The sequence below is a fragment of the Tiliqua scincoides genome, chromosome 1, assembly GCF_035046505.1.
Source record: "Tiliqua scincoides isolate rTilSci1 chromosome 1, rTilSci1.hap2, whole genome shotgun sequence".
In the NCBI taxonomy this organism is placed as follows: Eukaryota; Metazoa; Chordata; class Lepidosauria; order Squamata; family Scincidae; genus Tiliqua; species Tiliqua scincoides.
The window spans coordinates 11,787,652-11,804,076 of record NC_089821.1 but is presented as its reverse complement, the minus strand read 5'-3'; the positions used below and the strand labels follow the sequence as shown (position 1 = coordinate 11,804,076).

At 44.9% G+C, this 16,425-nt stretch overlaps 1 protein-coding gene and 1 pseudogene across 2 annotated transcripts in view; one reads left to right on the top strand and one right to left on the bottom strand.

The window, feature by feature from the left end:
* Positions 1-16,425, top strand: part of AVEN (apoptosis and caspase activation inhibitor) — a 118,688-nt gene that overhangs the window by 14,989 nt on the left and 87,274 nt on the right. For both annotated transcript variants that reach the window (XM_066636404.1, XM_066636412.1), the window contains exon 2: positions 12,936-13,101. In XM_066636404.1, coding sequence (XP_066492501.1) covers positions 12,936-13,101 — 166 coding nt within the window. The remainder of the gene's footprint in view (positions 1-12,935; positions 13,102-16,425) is intronic.
* On the bottom strand, positions 5,344-5,463 carry LOC136637258 (5S ribosomal RNA; annotated as a pseudogene).

Sequence of the window (16,425 nt, the reverse complement as noted above, 5' to 3'; positions counted from 1 at the left end):
ATGTTATGGAGCAGACAGGCAGGAGGTCTGGTCTAGAGGGTAGAGCCTCCGTCTGCCTGAAGATAACATCCACAAGGTCGCCAGTTCGAGGCCACTGGCACCGTGCAACCTTGAAGCAGCTGGCAAGCTGAAGCCGAGCTATTCCATCTGCTCTGAGCGTGGGAGGATGGAGGCCAGAATGTGAAGCCAGATCGGAATGAAACACCTGAATGTTGTGGTTCTTGAAAGAAAGAACCTTCTTTCAATTGTAAAAATCCTTGAATAAAAGGATTCCTTGTAAATCCTTGAATAAAGGGAATAAATCCTTAAATAAAAGGAATCCTTGTAAAAACCGCCTTGAATAAAGTCTTGAAAAAAGACCAAGAAAGGCGGTATATAAATACCTGTTATTATTATTATTATCATGTGCAAGGGGGTCATGTCTTAGACTAGCATGGATGGGTAGCAGCCATAGGCTGCAATCCTAACCTCACTCTCCTGGGAGGAAGTCCCATTGAACACAGTAGGACTTGCTTCTGAGTAGACCTGGTTAGGATTGTGCCCATAGACATGTAAGCTGATGCATATTCTCATATTGTTTTTCTGCAGCGTGTGCCATTTTGATTCTGGTTTCAGCCCTTCCAGCAGGTTGTGAGTGAAACCAGGGAACTATGTGAACTTTAGTTCCTCATCAAAACAGTTGGCTTGTTTAGTGGTTATACTTTTCTGAGTTTCAGATTATACTTTGATGAAATAAAGTTGGGCCAAAGAGGCATCTTTATGAAGCTTTGTGAGCTGCATTGGGCATTTGGTTTGGAATGGAACAGGTGGGATATACATTTTCCAAATAAATAAATAGATAGCTAGATATAGCTCAATTAGTGCAAGTGTCCTAGAATCTAACTTTGTAGATGTGCGAACAGGAATTGCTAGAAACCCAGGCTAAATTCATGCATGCATTATTTTTACTGTGGTAGCACCTTACGTTATTCATTTATTTCCATATTGGAAGGCGGCATTTGTGTGACATGGTTTTGTTTTTTCTTTTTCTAGTGGGAGCAACATTTCTGTTTTTCACCTGGAGGCTACGCCATGTGAAAATGAGATAGCAAGTCAGCAGGTGAAGATTTCAGGCATAAGAGGCTAGGGGTGCAGTCCTAACCAAATTTCCAGCACCGAGGTAAAGGCAATGCCGCTCTGAGGTAAGGGAACAAACACCCCCTTATCCTGAGGAGGCCTCCCTGATTTCCACTCAGCTGCAGGATGCCACACATGCCCCATTGGCACAGCTGTGTCAGTGCAGGAAAGTTGGTTAGGATTTGGGCCAAGATGAGTTGTCTTACATTACATGCTAGGTCAGAAATTTGTGTTCTTCAACTTCTCCTGCTTCTAAAAGTCCTTTTAAAATAATGAGCTGTTGCTGTGTTTGTTTGTCTTCCTCCAATAAGACAGTGTGTGTGTGTGTGTGTGTGTGTGTGTGGATAAGATGCTAATTTACGAAATTAATTTGAACAGGTTGAGGTAGGGTACCACCATCCATATAGCATATATATCCATATATAATATATGCATATATTATATATATGCATAGCCAGGGCTTTTTTTCTAATGGAACGCGGGGGGACGGAGTTCCGGCACCTTTTTGCAGGGGCCCCTCCCCTTTGGAGGCATTCCAGGCGGGGGGGGAGCAAAATAGAGGCATTTGCTGGGTGGGTGCTGGGGGGTGCAGGGTAGGCGGGCGCCTGGCCCCTGCCTGACTGCACAACGACCCCCTCCTGTCCCATCTCCAAGCTCTCGCCTGAGCCCAGCCTGCCTCCCCTCCCCCCGTGCTCTGCTTCCCAGCACAGCTTCCAAGCTGGTGGAGGGTGCGGGGGGACACGTGCGGACACTGAGGAGGAGGACGGACAGCCAGCCAGCCAGCCAGCCAGCCAGCCAGGAGATGGGCTGCGGCACCCACGGAATGCCCAGGTTCTGGCTTGGCGGAGGAGGAGGGGAAGGAAGCTGGATGGTGCAGCCCCCGTGCCAATCTGCAGCACGAGCCTAGGCGTGTCTACTCAGAAGTATGTCTCATTGTGCTCAGTGGGGCTTGCTCCTGGGAAAGGGTGCATAGCCTTGCAGCCTGAGAGCCCAAGCATGTCTACTCAGAAGTAAGTTCCATTGTGTTCAATGGGGCTTACTCCCAGGATCATAGCCTTGCAGCCTGAGTAGACAGGCAGAGGAAGGGGTCTGAGGCTGCAGTCCTCTCCACACTTTCCTGGGAGGAAGCCCCACTGCCTCTAATGGGACTGACTTCTGAGTAGACAGGCACAGGATTGGGCCCTGAGGCTGCCACCCTATCCACAGTAAGCCCCATTCACTAAAGTGGACTTCTGAGTAGACATGCATAGGATTGGGCTCTTAGGCTGCAATCCTGGGAGTAAGCTCCATTGACTTTCCTGGGAGTAAGCTCCCACTTTCCTGGGAGTAAGCTCCATTGACTAGAACAAGACTTACTTCAGAGTAGACATACCTAGGATTGGGGTCTTAATCCTGGCACAGTTATATATCTGCACCCGTTTTCACATGCTAAGGGCAGGTGAAAAAGGATTCTACGTGTGTACAATGTGCTGTCCAGCCTTGCCAGAGATCCTCCTCGTCCTTCCCCCACAAGCATGCCCTCCGCCAGCCAGCGTTTGCAGCTCCTCTCCAGCAATGCACAGCAGCTGCTCAGGGCAGCAGAGAACATACAATTGCATGCCAAGCAAAGACACAGAGTATTCTGATACCTGAATTAAACCATATTTAATTGCTTGTTTGCAAACGTAGCTGTTTCTGTGTGCACCTAAGGACCCCTCTCATGTAAGAATTCCTTTTTTGTTCTTACTCCCACAGTTGCTTAGAGTAATTTTATTACATGGAACTCATGTAAGCCATTTTTTGGAATGCATTCACTGCTTCCTCTCCTCGAAGTAGTGCCACACTACATACTACACGCTACAAGTGCACCTGTACAGTATTTTTCCCCATGTGTAGAAAAAACAGCTAGGGGGAAGGGGATGTGGAGATTGACAGCCCAATCCTATGCATGTCTACTCAGAAGTAAGTTCATCTTTAGGGGGGAAGCACATAAAAATATTTTATTTCTCCAATAAAAAACGGTTTATAAATAAATAAATAAAATACTAACAAGTTGTGAGTTCCTGCACCTTTTTATTTACAAAAAAAGCACTGTGCATAGCATATATATAATCCATATAGCATTGGTGGTGGCTTTCATCATTCCCCAGAAATTCAGTTGTTTCACCATCTTCTCATCTCTGCCAGTATATCTGTAAGAGATTAAAAGGGGGACATCTTTTTCTATGCTACGTTCCCTATAAGGTCAACATTAATGACACATGACAAGTATTAAAAATACTGTGTGCCCAGTTCAGGTACTTGTTATTCCAACTGACCTTTGCTCTTATTAAAATTCTTTTTACCGTTGGTAGAACTCTCTAAAGTTCGCAGCAAGTGAGGAGAATTATTTGTATGACTTTTTACTCCGAGATATTTGAAGTGGCGTTATTTGTGTTAGAAGGATGATTGAGGGGAAGTAATAAAATGATTTCAATACTTAGAGGGCATTTAAGCAAGCTGTGTCTGTGGATATCTGAAATGTTTCAGTGGATATCTGAGTGTTGCAATGTGTAAAATGCCTTTTAAACATTTGTTTCCTTCTCTGCTGTCCAACCCTATAATATAATTGTATAAATTTCAGCAGCAGAGTTGTTTAAAACAGTTGCACGTTAGTAGCAGAAAGGCAGAAAAGAGTATTTTAAAGCTTGAGAAAAGTCATGCTGTTTTGCCTTCAGACCATAATAGTCATATTCAGGATAAGTCTGGAGAGAACAAAGGAAAAATGCACGAGGACTGCTAACACCTACTTTAACTTGTCTGTGATGCATGATAAAATTGTGGCTGTATTACTTTTTAAAATGATTACTTTCTAATGAATAAGTTAATGATTAATTGGAAGGAGAAAGAGCTTATCTCCACAATGTGAAATGGAGAAAACCAAGAAGCACAATGGTGGATGATTTAATTAATTTCAGTGAGACAACAAACTAGATGGTTTGTTTGATTTTCTCATTGCCTCTGTCAGCTACTAAATTGCTAAATGTTGCTTGGGGTAGCTTGCTTTTCCCTGTGGCTGTTTATGGGCGTTGTTGGAAGTGTGTGTGTGTGTGTGTGTGTGTGTGTGTGTGTGTTTTGCACTGGTATTGGGTTGCTTGTGTTGCTGGTCTGGGTCTTTGCTGGGGTCTTAGATATTTGATTTTCTCTGTAAACCGCTTTGTGAACTTTTTGTTGAAAAGCGGTATATAAATAATGTTGTTGTTGTTGTTGTTGTTGTTGGGTCTTTGCTGGGGGGATCTGTCCTCTGTACAGGGAGGGTGGGACTGGCACAGCTATTGGTAGGGTGGCAGGCCATGGGAGATAGGTGAGTTGGGGCAGGCTGTTCTAGGAGAAAGTGGATCAGTAGTCAATGGACCATTCCTCTTTCTTGTTGTTCCCCCTTCCAGTCTTTGTATTTCTAGTGTCCTTAGAAATATTCCCTCCTCTTGAAGCTCCTGCTGTTGAAGGTCATGTATGGTCTGTCAACCAACCATAGAGTCACTCAACAGAAGCAGTCGTCTAGCCCAGCGGCACTCAGTCATGCGTTGCACAGCGTCCCAGAAGGCTGCTCAACAGATTGTCTGGGCAGATGCGACTGTCCAGAGCGTCCCAGAGCCACGCCTACCGGGAGAATGAGCCACGTAGGAGTGGAACCGAAAGGTTCACTCACCACGTGGCAGGATTCTGCTGAACCCCGAATCTGGCCCCTGGGTCGGGTTTCGACTCACCCTGGTCTAGCCCACTAGCTTGTTCACCAGGATGTCGTGTGGAACCTTGTCAAAGGTTTTGCTGCAGTCAGAATATACTCTATCCACAGCACCCCTGTGATCTACCTCTTTATTTCTGGGCACCAGAGAATAATACAGAAATGCAGTTCTACCCAGCCTTTGGTTACATGGAAGCATGCTTTGTCAAAGAGAATGGTGGTGATGAATGCACATGAGTTTTTTTTTTAAAAGTTTGCATGGTTTGTACCCAAAATCTCAGATAGTGGCTGTGGCCCACAGCACGTTTTCCAGCTGAAGTTCACATGCCAGCTGTGCCCACTGCCTGGAAGACAGAGGCCGGGCTACTGTCATTTGTGCATTGGTAACCTTTAGATTGGTTGGTTGGCAACCTTCAGTCTCGAAAGACTATGGTATAAGCCTATAGCACCCGGTATTCCCAGGTGGTCTCCCATCCAAGTACTAACCAGGCCTGACCCTGCTTAGCTTCCGAGATCATGGTATAAGCCTACAGCACCCGGTATTCCCAGGCGGTCTCCCATCCAAGTACTAAGCAGGCCTGACCCTGCTTAGCTTCCGAGATCAGACGAGATCCAGTATGTGCAGGGTAACAGTTGCTGCCAACCTTTAGATTGAACTACTATAAATATATATGGCACAGAATTTGCTTTAGTAGATATTACTGGCTATTTTTTGAAAGAAAAGTCCCGAGTAAGAGCTTGCATGGTAACTTCTCTTTAACGGGGGATAGAGGAATAAATAGATGTCTGACAAGTTTGAGCTGCGTCAGCTGCTCTCTGAATATCTGTTGTAGGGCCTCGGCAGGTAGGCAGTCCAACAGTAGGCAGCCAATTTTCCATTCATCAGGTTCTGCTTCTGTATAAATAAAGCAAAGATGACAAAAACGCCTCCTGTCTCTCCTTCTTCGCTGAACAAACCTGGTAGTGCTTCCCCTGAAATTTCTTACTTGGGGATGTAGAAATGGCATCTTTTTGTTAGTAGGAATAAAAAGGTTATTTTACTTGAACGTCTTCAATTGCTATACTAATGAAGGCAAATTGTTTTGTTGAGAAAAGATCTAAAGCTAAAATACTTCCCACAGTAAGCAGGAAAATATTTTCTTGCCAAAAACGATTTATTTGACTTAAGCGAGACCTTTAAAGCCTCTGATTTTTTTTTTAATGAAAATGTTTTATTCCACTAGCTGAGTAAAATTTTTTACCTTAGAAATAGTTGTGAAATTCACATAAAATAAAGACAAAGGGAGTAAACATTCCAAAAAGGGTTAAAGCAGGAAAGGAGAGACTGCCAGTGGACCTGAGTGAGAACTCAGCCTTTAGAGCAGTGATTTTCAATCTTTTTCATCTCATGGCACTCTGACGAGGCACTAAAATTGTCAAGGGCAGCAACTGTTACCCTGCACATGTCCAATCTCGTCTGATCTCGGAAGCTAAGCAGGGTCAGGCCTGGTTAGTACTTGGATGGGAGGCCGCCTGGGAATACCGGGTGCTGTAGGCTTATACCATAGTCTTTTGAGACTGAAGGTTGCCAACCAACCAAAATTGTCAAGGCACGCCATTAGTATTTTTCACAATTGGCAAAGGCACACCGCAGTGCCAGTGGGAAGCTCACATCAATGACCCCCTACTAACAAATGACCCTCCCCCAAACTCCTGTGACATACCTGCAGACTGTTCACAGCACACCAATGTGCCATGGCATAGTGGTTGAAGATCACTGCTTTAGAAGGTCATGTGCAGAGGCTGAGACTCCTTAGAGCAGTGTTTCTCAATGTTTGTCCTGCATCATACCACTTCACATGGTACCACCGTACCACCAAACTACTTTGGTACCACCAAAGTACCACCAGAAGTGTGATGGTAGAGTGGAAAAGCATGCTTTGGAGCTCTGCCTACCAAGCTGAGCCACCTATTGCCATTTCTTGTGTCACATTCCTAGTTTCACTGCCAGATGGCAGGTGTCCAGGGGTCCCATGAGTGCCACCAGACACCAGCTCAAGTACTATTGGTGGTACCCATAACACCGGTTGAGAAACATTGCCTTAGAGCAGGGGTGTCCAAAGTTTTTGGCAGGACACCCCTCTCTCCGACACATCATCTCTCTGACACTGTGTCGGGGCCGGGAGAAAAGAGAATTAATTTACATTTAAAATTTGAATAAATTTGCATAAGTTTGCATAAATGAATATATTAAAGACGAACTTATATGAATGAATGAAGGTCTTGCAATAGCTCAAGGCCTATAAAAGGCCTTGCACAAAGCAAGGCTGGCCTTTCCTTTGCTGCCGCTATTGCATCACAGATGTGAAACAGCAAGAAGTGGAGGGAGCCCTCATCCTACAGCTCAGGTGAGAGATCAAACAGTCGCCCTCACACTGCGAGCAGTTGCGTCGGGCCAGAGCAGTCTGGAGGGCCAGAGGCTCATTGGAGACTGGGGGCTTCCTGAGGGCCGCATTGAGAGGCCTCAAGGGCCGCATGTGGCCCCAGGGTCGGGGTTTGGGCACCCTTGCCTTAGAGGACTGTGTGCAGAACTAGAGGGTTGTGTACAGAGATCCAGCCTCTAAAAAAAGAGCCTGCTCCCTTAGTGAGAGCCAGAGTCAGGGGCTGCCCGTGAGAACAATCAGTCGGGACAGTCAGAGACACCACAACAAGCAGAGAGGCTGTCAGTAAGGAAGTCATCTGAAGTAAGAAGAGCTTTCTACTACATGGAGTCATCTTGGCGTGGCATCACTGAGGGATTAGGTATACAGGCTTGTTTGAATAACCAGAGAAGGGAAGATATATTCTGTGATTTGGTTAAAACCGACCATTCTCAAACCCCCCCCCCCCGACTGCTGAAACTGAGAGAACACCTGTCCTTGTGGTCTGGGGGCTACCCCCCCTCTGGAGGTGAGGGGAGCTCTGCTCAGAAGCTCCGGAGCTCAGCAGAAGCTGAGGACATCAGGCATGCTGAGTTTGGTGTTAGAAATAGTGTGACTTCTGGTTCCACGGAGAAACCAGAAGTTATGTTTTCAGTGCTTCACTCCCCTTGCCTCCAGAGGCGGTGAATGTGGGGGGACTGGACCTGATCTGCAAATAACTGAATCCACGGATACGGGATCCGCAGATATGGCCCTTCCTGTACTTGTTTCACTCCTCTGTTTACGTGCTTCAGTAAATGTTTTAATCTATATATCAGGTGTGGTGTCCATAGTTGCTTGCTGTCTTTGCTATCTCCCAACATCCCCAAAACTTTTGGTGCAACAAAGATTTTCACAATTTTAAATGGAAATTCTCAATTTATGGAATTATTTGGAATGGGTTCCAATTTGTGTCTGAAGTAATGTAGGGCACAATCCTAACCTGTACTGGAGCAGGCAAGCCAGGAGGCTTGCGCTGCATCCAACACGGGTTTGTTGGCTGCAGCGGCTCAGCCACGGGCAAGGGGAAGCTCTTCCCCTTACCTGTGGGTAAGGACTGCGCGCCCCAACAGGTCTCCTCGGATCTTTGCCACCTCTGCAGGTAGCGCAAGTCTGAGGAGAACGAAGCGGCTAAAAGCCACTTCGTTCACCCTGGGGACGGGGTTGGGATCCGGCATAACTGCCGGGTCCTGGCCCCGCCCCCAGCTCCCAGCGCACCCACCCACGGGCCCACCCACCCCCGCCCTGCCCAGGAACACCCCCTCCCGTCCCCTCCCCACACACCCCCGCGCCTACCTTTGCCGCTTGTGTCGGCGTGGGAGCCATGGTGGAGGCTTCTGCCTCCGTCCATGTGGCTCCCACCTAAGGCGGCGCAAGCATGATTTACGGCACATTTTCAACGCCTTTGGGGCTCCTATACCGGCATAAGTGCCGGTTAGGACTGCACCCGTAGTTGTGTCATTTTAAACGTAGATAACAGTGAGCTCCTGGAATTGGCCTTCAATATTTAAAACTAGTATTTGAGGGTTTTTTTAATGGTTTATTTTGTTTCATGCTTGTTGAAATGGAGAAAAATGAATCAGTGCCTTGCTTATTTGCAGGCGATAGATATTTTGTCACTGTTAGTTCCATATGCAAAAATTTGTGTTTTGATTTCATCTTATCGTAAGTCTGGAGTTGTGGGTAGAACTATCCGGTTGCTAGGACAACCCTGGAGTGTTCATTCAATAGCTAGCAGCTTGGAGTGGGCGGAACACCAGTAAACCTTGTCAGTTTTAATTGGCTCGTTGAGGACAAGGCATAAGGATTTTGGTGATGGGCTGAGGATCTACTCCGATTTGATTTTAGGGTTTTGGGCTCCACTAAAATGGTAAATGGTTTGGTTGTAGTGGATTTTGAGTATCTAATTTAAATAGTGTCTTTAAAATGTAGGTGTGTGCCCTGAACCTTCACAGTTGGTGACACCAAATGTACTTTAAGTGCTTTTCACATATTACCCAGTTACATAAATGTAATTTGAACTCTTATCTATACTTAAAAGTTGTGGGCTGTGTAATTTTGCAAATTTTGCAAAGTTCATTGAATAAAAGCAGTCAATTAAGGGACTAAAATTTGCATAAACAAATGTCAGGCATACTTCAGCGAGCACCCAATCCTATCCAGTTTTTCAGTGCTGGTGCCCCCGTGCCAATGGGGTGTGCACTGCATCCTAAGGTGGGGAGACAGTCACAGAGGCCTACACAAGGTATGGGAACATTTGTTCCCTTACCTTGGGGCTGAATAGTGGCTGCACTGGTGCTGAAAAATTGCACAGGATTGGGTTCTCAGTCCTGATAAACCATTTACCGACATTTATTTTCTGCAGGAAAATCCTGAAATGGCAAACTTCCTTTACTGAAGTAGAAGAATAGATAGAGCTTGATTACTGGAATGCTGACCTATAGTAATCAGGAATGTATTATCTACTCATGATCTCTAGTACTTGTCTGCATCGGCATCTCTCAAAAAATTAACAAATGTGCTTGCTGGTGGGGGGGTGGGAGAAAGTCTTGGGCAAGTTCCTTTTAGTTTTACTTCTGTATCTGAAAAATAGAATGATAGGTTGCTCTTTCACAGGGCTGTGGCAAGGACAGATGAAATCTGGAGTGTACAGCATGTTCTATGTTGACAGCACTGCAGAAGTGATGAATAAGAAGCAACGTAGGAGTCTTACTGGCGTTTGTTTTCCTACTTCTCCCAGTTTTCATTGGTGATATTATTTAATATATATTCAATGCCAGCCTTGAACTAGTCATAGCATAGATCAAGGAAGTGAAATGATCTCTCTAAGCAGGATGGGAGGAAAAAAGGGGAATGCAGGGAAGAGGATAAACGAGAATGGGCAGATAAGGATTGACTGGCAGCACGGGGTTGATAAAGTGGCAAAATGGTTCACTCATTGAAAACATTGGGGCTTATGTCCAAGTAAACATGTACAGCAGAGGTTCTCACTATGGGATTAGTGAACAACTTAGAAGGGGGTCACATTTCTGGGTGAAATGGGTGGGCAGGGAGAACTGATTTACGAACCAGGGGGAAGGAATGTCATGTAAATCTGTTGTTTTGGAGGGGTCGCAGTAGCGTAATGTTTGAGAACCCCCAATGCGTAGGATTGTGCTGTTTTGGATCAGCTTCTGCTTGATCTGAGACAGATTTCATTTTCCTGGGAGGGTCCCTGGGCCAAAAAATTAAAAATGGTTATTTTGGCTAATACACCCAGGGAAGTTTGAATGCTTACTCACTATACTATGGCAGTGGTTCTTGAACTTTTCCAGCCCGCGGCTCCCCTGATCCTTGTGGCCATTGGCCACGGCTCACCATTACATCACCTCACCTCAGTTACCCCCCAAATGGGGATGAAGATGTTATAATTATACACTAGAAACAAAAAAACAGCTCCCAGCACTCTGAGGCTGCAATCCTAACCACGCTTACCTGAGAGTAAGCCCCGCTGAACACAATAGGACTTACTTTTGAGTAGATCTGGTTAGGATTGTGCCCTGAGTTTGTTAGCAGCACCTGGAGGGTTTTGGAAAGGGGGGGAAGTGATGAATTTGCTGGGGGAGGGGAAGACTTTGTTTTGTGTGTATCTGCTAATTGCAGACTGATGTGAAACTGAGACCCAGAGACTGTTTGGCTGCAATCCTAACCTCACTTTCCTGGGAGTAAGTCCCATTGAACATAATAGGGCTTACTTCTGAGTAGACCTAGCTAGGATTGTGCCTTTTGTCTTATAATAGCAGCTAACATGGGAAGTCCCGTCCCCCCAAAAGGAGGCAGGAGGAAAAAGGGGGGTGGCTGAAAAGGAATGGGTGTTTTTATTTTTAATCAATTTTTGGAGACAAAGCCATCAAGAGTGGCTTTTTTTTCTTTTTTGAAGGGAGAGAAAAAAGAGAAAGGTGAAGATTCTTGGTTAAACTGACACACCCCAACCCTATGTAGGTCTACTCAGAAGTAAGTCCCATTTGAGTCAATGGGGCTTACTCCCAGGAAAGTGTGGATAGGATTGCAGCCACTCCCAGCAAGATTGCAACACACTCCCAAAACAGATGGGGGATGCACACACACACACACCTCAACATGCAGATGCCACCCCTGTTCCCCCCAGGCAAGAGGGAGGGATGCAGGCTGGGGCATTTAGACACCCCCCCCCCCAAAGAGCAGGCGGGGCTCCCTCTTTCCCAAGTGGAGGAAAGCGCTTTCCTGCTCTCTCTAGGTCAGGCTTCCCTTCCAGTTTGAAGCCTTCCAGGAGCGCGCTCTGTGCTGATGAGATGCAGCACCTCTGCCGCTGCCCAGTCAGCCTTCTCTCCCAGCTCCCCCCACCATGTTTCCCACACCCTCCCCACCTCACGCTGCCCAACCCACCTCATTCTCAGCCTCGGAAAAGCAGCAAGTCAGGAGGCAGCATGTGCAGCTGAGCAGCTCAGCTTCGGCCACCCCTGTCCCTGAGATGTCTCCCCCCACCATGTTTCACACTGCCCCACCCACCTCGTTCTCAGCCACAGAAAAGCAGCAAGTCAGGAGGCAGCACCTGCAGCTGAGCTGAGATGAGCAGCTTCGGCCATCTCTCTCCCTGAGATGCCTGGCTACGCCCCTGGAGGCTAGCCACGCCTCACTAGGGAGGCGGGACGCACAGATTGAATATCTCAGTAGTATGGTATTTTAATTGGTCCTTATAAAGGTACTATCCTATATTGCATTGGTTCTCAAACTGGTGGGTCACAGCCACCATGGGAACTAGGAAAAGGCCATTTCCCCTTAAAGGAAGTGGCCCAGAAATGACTTCAGTGTCAGGGCTGCAGCCATTGCAACCCAGAAATGGGTCACAATTGCCAAGGAGAGCTGTTTGGAGCAACGGGAAGGCCTGTAGAAGGGGCTGTGAGCCTCCCACACCCTCCTGGTGGCCGACACAACCCCCAGGTATGTTTTAAAACCCCTTGATTCCTGCACTGCTGCAATTGCTGTGGCACCTGCACCACCCCTGCAAATACCGCAGTCTCAACATCCGAGTAGAACTTTGAGAACCGCTGCTATATTGGATTTATTTTTTCTTATGAAGTGACATGGCTAACCATGATTTCACTTACTTATTGTAATACTTTTGTCTGTGGGATTTCTGTAGGTAATTAATGCATGTATTATAATTTGGATACTTAAATATCTAAATTGTTTAAATGGTTTGAGGAAGTAGGATGATATTGGGAATTCCACCACCAAAGAATAAGTTTAAACCCAGAGTAACTGCTTCACTTAGCTACTAGTTGTAGTCTCTTTCAGTCTGAAAAGGAACAGGGATGGCAGGCTACAGAAGTCCTGAGAGGATTGGATAAACTTTATTTACTAATTCCTCGTTGTTTTGGTTTTTTGTAACCCATAATAGTCAAGGTCTTGAATCTTGAGGGAGAATAACTATAGATCCCCCAAGATCAGCATCCTATCTGTGACGCTAGGCTTCTGTTGCCATGCTATTACGTGTCACAGACAGACACAGCGATACAAGTCCTGACTACTGGAACGTAATAAAAATGTTAAGTTGGGACCTTGTTTCAAAGCAGCTGTTTAATCTTTCAGAAAACCTAAATTTAAAAGAAAACTAAACTAATACTCTTGTTAACCCACCTTGCTTCTTCCTGTTATAGGCTGCTGATAATGAATTAGAAGAAGAGGAGAAAGATCAGGGGAGTTTTTCAAGAAGAAAGATAGTTTCCAACTGGGATCGCTATGAAAATGCTGAGAAAGAAGCACAACAGGAGGGTGGGGAGTCTCAGCGTGGGACAGACTTCAGTATTCTGCTTAGCTCAGCAGGTAAGCCAGAGAAATCACAAACCTCAGTTAATTTTACATCCTGCATATTTCTCTCTCCATAACGACATCGGGAATTTTTCACTCTCACTGCTGCTAATGAAGTGCTCCTTGGAAGGTTACTTTCATATCCACCTACTAGTTAAAAGCCCATGAAATTTTACAGGCAAGTTGGATGGTGTTTTTATGCAATGGAGAATTGATGCAATATCCACACTCATTTTTTGACGGATTGTTAGCACATTCACAACAAATGTAGGTGCTATAAACAGTCCATGGGGGTGTGGTGTTTATTGCTGTACGTGATTTTTTCCAGTGTAAGTATCGAGGAAATTCAGGTCACTAGGTGTTAGTGCCTTTGGGTTGCGTTTTGTCATGAGGTTAGTTTATCCCATTCTGTCTGAAGATAGTTACTGTAATGGGTTTTGTCATAGTAATAGAAGAGCAAGTTGGGCACATTGACTCATGCAGAAAAAACTGCGTTGTGTGTGCCTGCTACTGATCTTTTTCCTATCAGCAGTTGGAAGCATACAGTGAAGACCACGCAGCATGGCTTCGCTGCAAAATTCCTTTATTCCTCGTTTCAAATTTTGCCTGTTTTTCAACTGTTTTGTAGCTTTCTATCACCTTGGAAACATAATTGATTCCTCGGCATCCTGAGGGGCCGCTGAACCATCCAGACACAGTATCCATGCTTATCGTATTGTGGTCATGTTTATTATTGGAGCATCTTCTCTTTCTCCAACTAACTGGACTATAAAACCCACCTCATTTCCAGAAGCAGGAAATTCAGGGACTTAGATAACCTCATCCAGACAACAGGTGAAAACCCGGTTAAGGCCCACAAGTTACAAAAGGCAGGGTCATGCCTCCCCCTTTTGCATGTTTACCCAGGCCCAACCTTGGAACCACCTGATTCTTTATGAATACTTGTTTGTCCCTCTTGCTGAGAGTAGGTATGAGGACCAAGAACCTAGAACAGTGTGGACCCTAGAAGAAGTAAGGTAGGGAACCCAGAGAAGTTACATCAGGGTTTTGTATTATTTGCCACTTGCATTTTCACATCCCTATCAACCTTTGCTTTTCTTCCCTTTTATTGGACTATCAGTGCTTTTAATAATAATAATAATAATAATAATAATAAATCCTTCCTACTTTCTTTCCATTAATTTGGAATTTTGTAGACTTAATAGACTCCTTGTATTTTTACTGTTTTTACCTGCTTGGTTTCATTTCATGCAAAAGGAAAGGGTTATCACAACTCCCAGACCACCAGTGTTCCACAACTGTTTGAATTTTAAGGAACTCACACTGGATTTGGGAGGGTTCCTGTTAACCTGAGACAGAAACTTTCCCTTCTATCAGAGCTCTCTAGCTCTGCTGTTGGTGAGAACTATCTTTTTCTAGTTAATTCCAAGCTTATCAATTTGAATTCTGAGCAGGCACCAGGGAGGAAAGTATCTGTTGCTAACCTATGGGAACTGTGTCCATCTTTCCCCCATCTTCCCTTACAGCATGTTATGTGTGGCTGGGTCCTAAGTAATGCTTCAGCCTCTGTATGTTCATATACTTTATTCCCATTTAAATACACATGGAAAAGATGAAAAAGTTAAAATAAGATCTGTGTGTGTTTGGAAGTTTTTTAAGGGGCATGTGGAAATGGAATCAGAACAATAATTTGAAAAAAAAAATTGCCAAATGGTTTTGATAAGTCACAAAACAAGTTGAGACTTGGAGCGATTAATAGTGTAACAAGTGATTTTGTTTGGCATGAACTCCATGTGAGATCTTGCCTGTGTAATCAGTCTCTGTTAGCATATGCTTGTGCAGGGCTCCCCGCATCCCAGGAAGGCTGTTGCAGGGACTGGTGAGTGCATCCCAGTCCTTGCAGTCCCCCTTAGTGACCCGATCCTGGGGTTCATGTCGCTGACTTCTCCCCGCCCCCACTGCCTTCCTACCCTCCCCTGCAAGGACTTACTGCGGTCTTCAAACTCCCTGAGAGTTTGAAAACCACAGGCTTAAGGAATCATGCAGATTGTGTATTAGTGTAAAAATTAGTTGTTGACCTAGGGTCCTAGCTTTATCTGATGATGGACAACAATGCAGAGAAACCAGCTCCTATTGGTCCTCTCTTATGACTGATATAGTAAGCAGATTTGTTGGAGTAAACGTATAGGAAAGGTTCTCCCATAGCTTGGAAGAGAAATCCTTACTTGCAAGCAGCTTGCCCTATCTTTCTGGATGGGTAGATGCTCCCTTTGGGTACGACATAATGAGGTGAACTCCTAAAAATTGCAAGTGTCCCCTCAAATAAATTTTTTTACAACTGTTGCCATTTGCATCAGCCTGCCTGCAAAGGGAGACTGTTTGTAACATTTCTCATCCATGTAGCTATGACTGGCCATGAATATATCATAAATGAACAAATTACTGGAAACTTGTATAGATCTGGACCCACTTGTGCTATTATATTTTTCTTTTGACACAAAGCACAAGAATACGAAGATGTATTTCATATCTAACATTGCGGTTGCTATAAAGTCTTTGAAAGATGGCACTAGTTAGACTTGGATTATCGCAGCTCTGTAGATGCAATTTAACTTAATGAAAATATTAAATGTCAACATTTACTGCTTAATTAAATGAAACTCTGATATTAAAATTTCCGCTAGATTTACGGAGGTGTTAATGTTTATTAGAACTGCTGCTTAAATGATTACCTTTCAGGACGTGTAGCATTTCCATTCAGGAAATTGAAGCAGAACATGCTCTGTGTTTTTGTTTGTTTTAGCAGCCACGAGTTAGTTTTTTTAAATAGCTTGTGTGTTTTCTTGCATAGTATCATCGATCTCTTTTAAGTCATGTGGATAAGGCCCTCCATTCTTCCAAAGCATTTATTTTTGAATAATTCTCTCATTTTGATTATACTTCTGACTGAGTAGTTTCATGACAGTAGTTTATGTATTCTAAGAAAGGTACATCTGTCTCTTTCCAGTGGAGCCTAACTAACACTAAAGGGGGAGAAAAAACAGTTTACATGTGAGTGAGTTTTGCTCAAGAAACATTTTGGTATGGTAGGTAACCAGAATCTGATTATATTTTCCAAGTACTGTGATATAAATACTGCCAGGGCAGCATATCAAGCTGTCTGAAAATTCCTCTTGCTAGTGTCTTTAGGGCAGCAGGCACTTGGGCCTCTTCAGCCTAGAAAAGAGACACCTGGGGGGGACATGATTGAGACATACAAAATTATGCAGGGGATGGACAGAGTGGATAGGGAGATGCTCTTTACACTCTCACATAACACCAGAACCAGGGGACATCCAC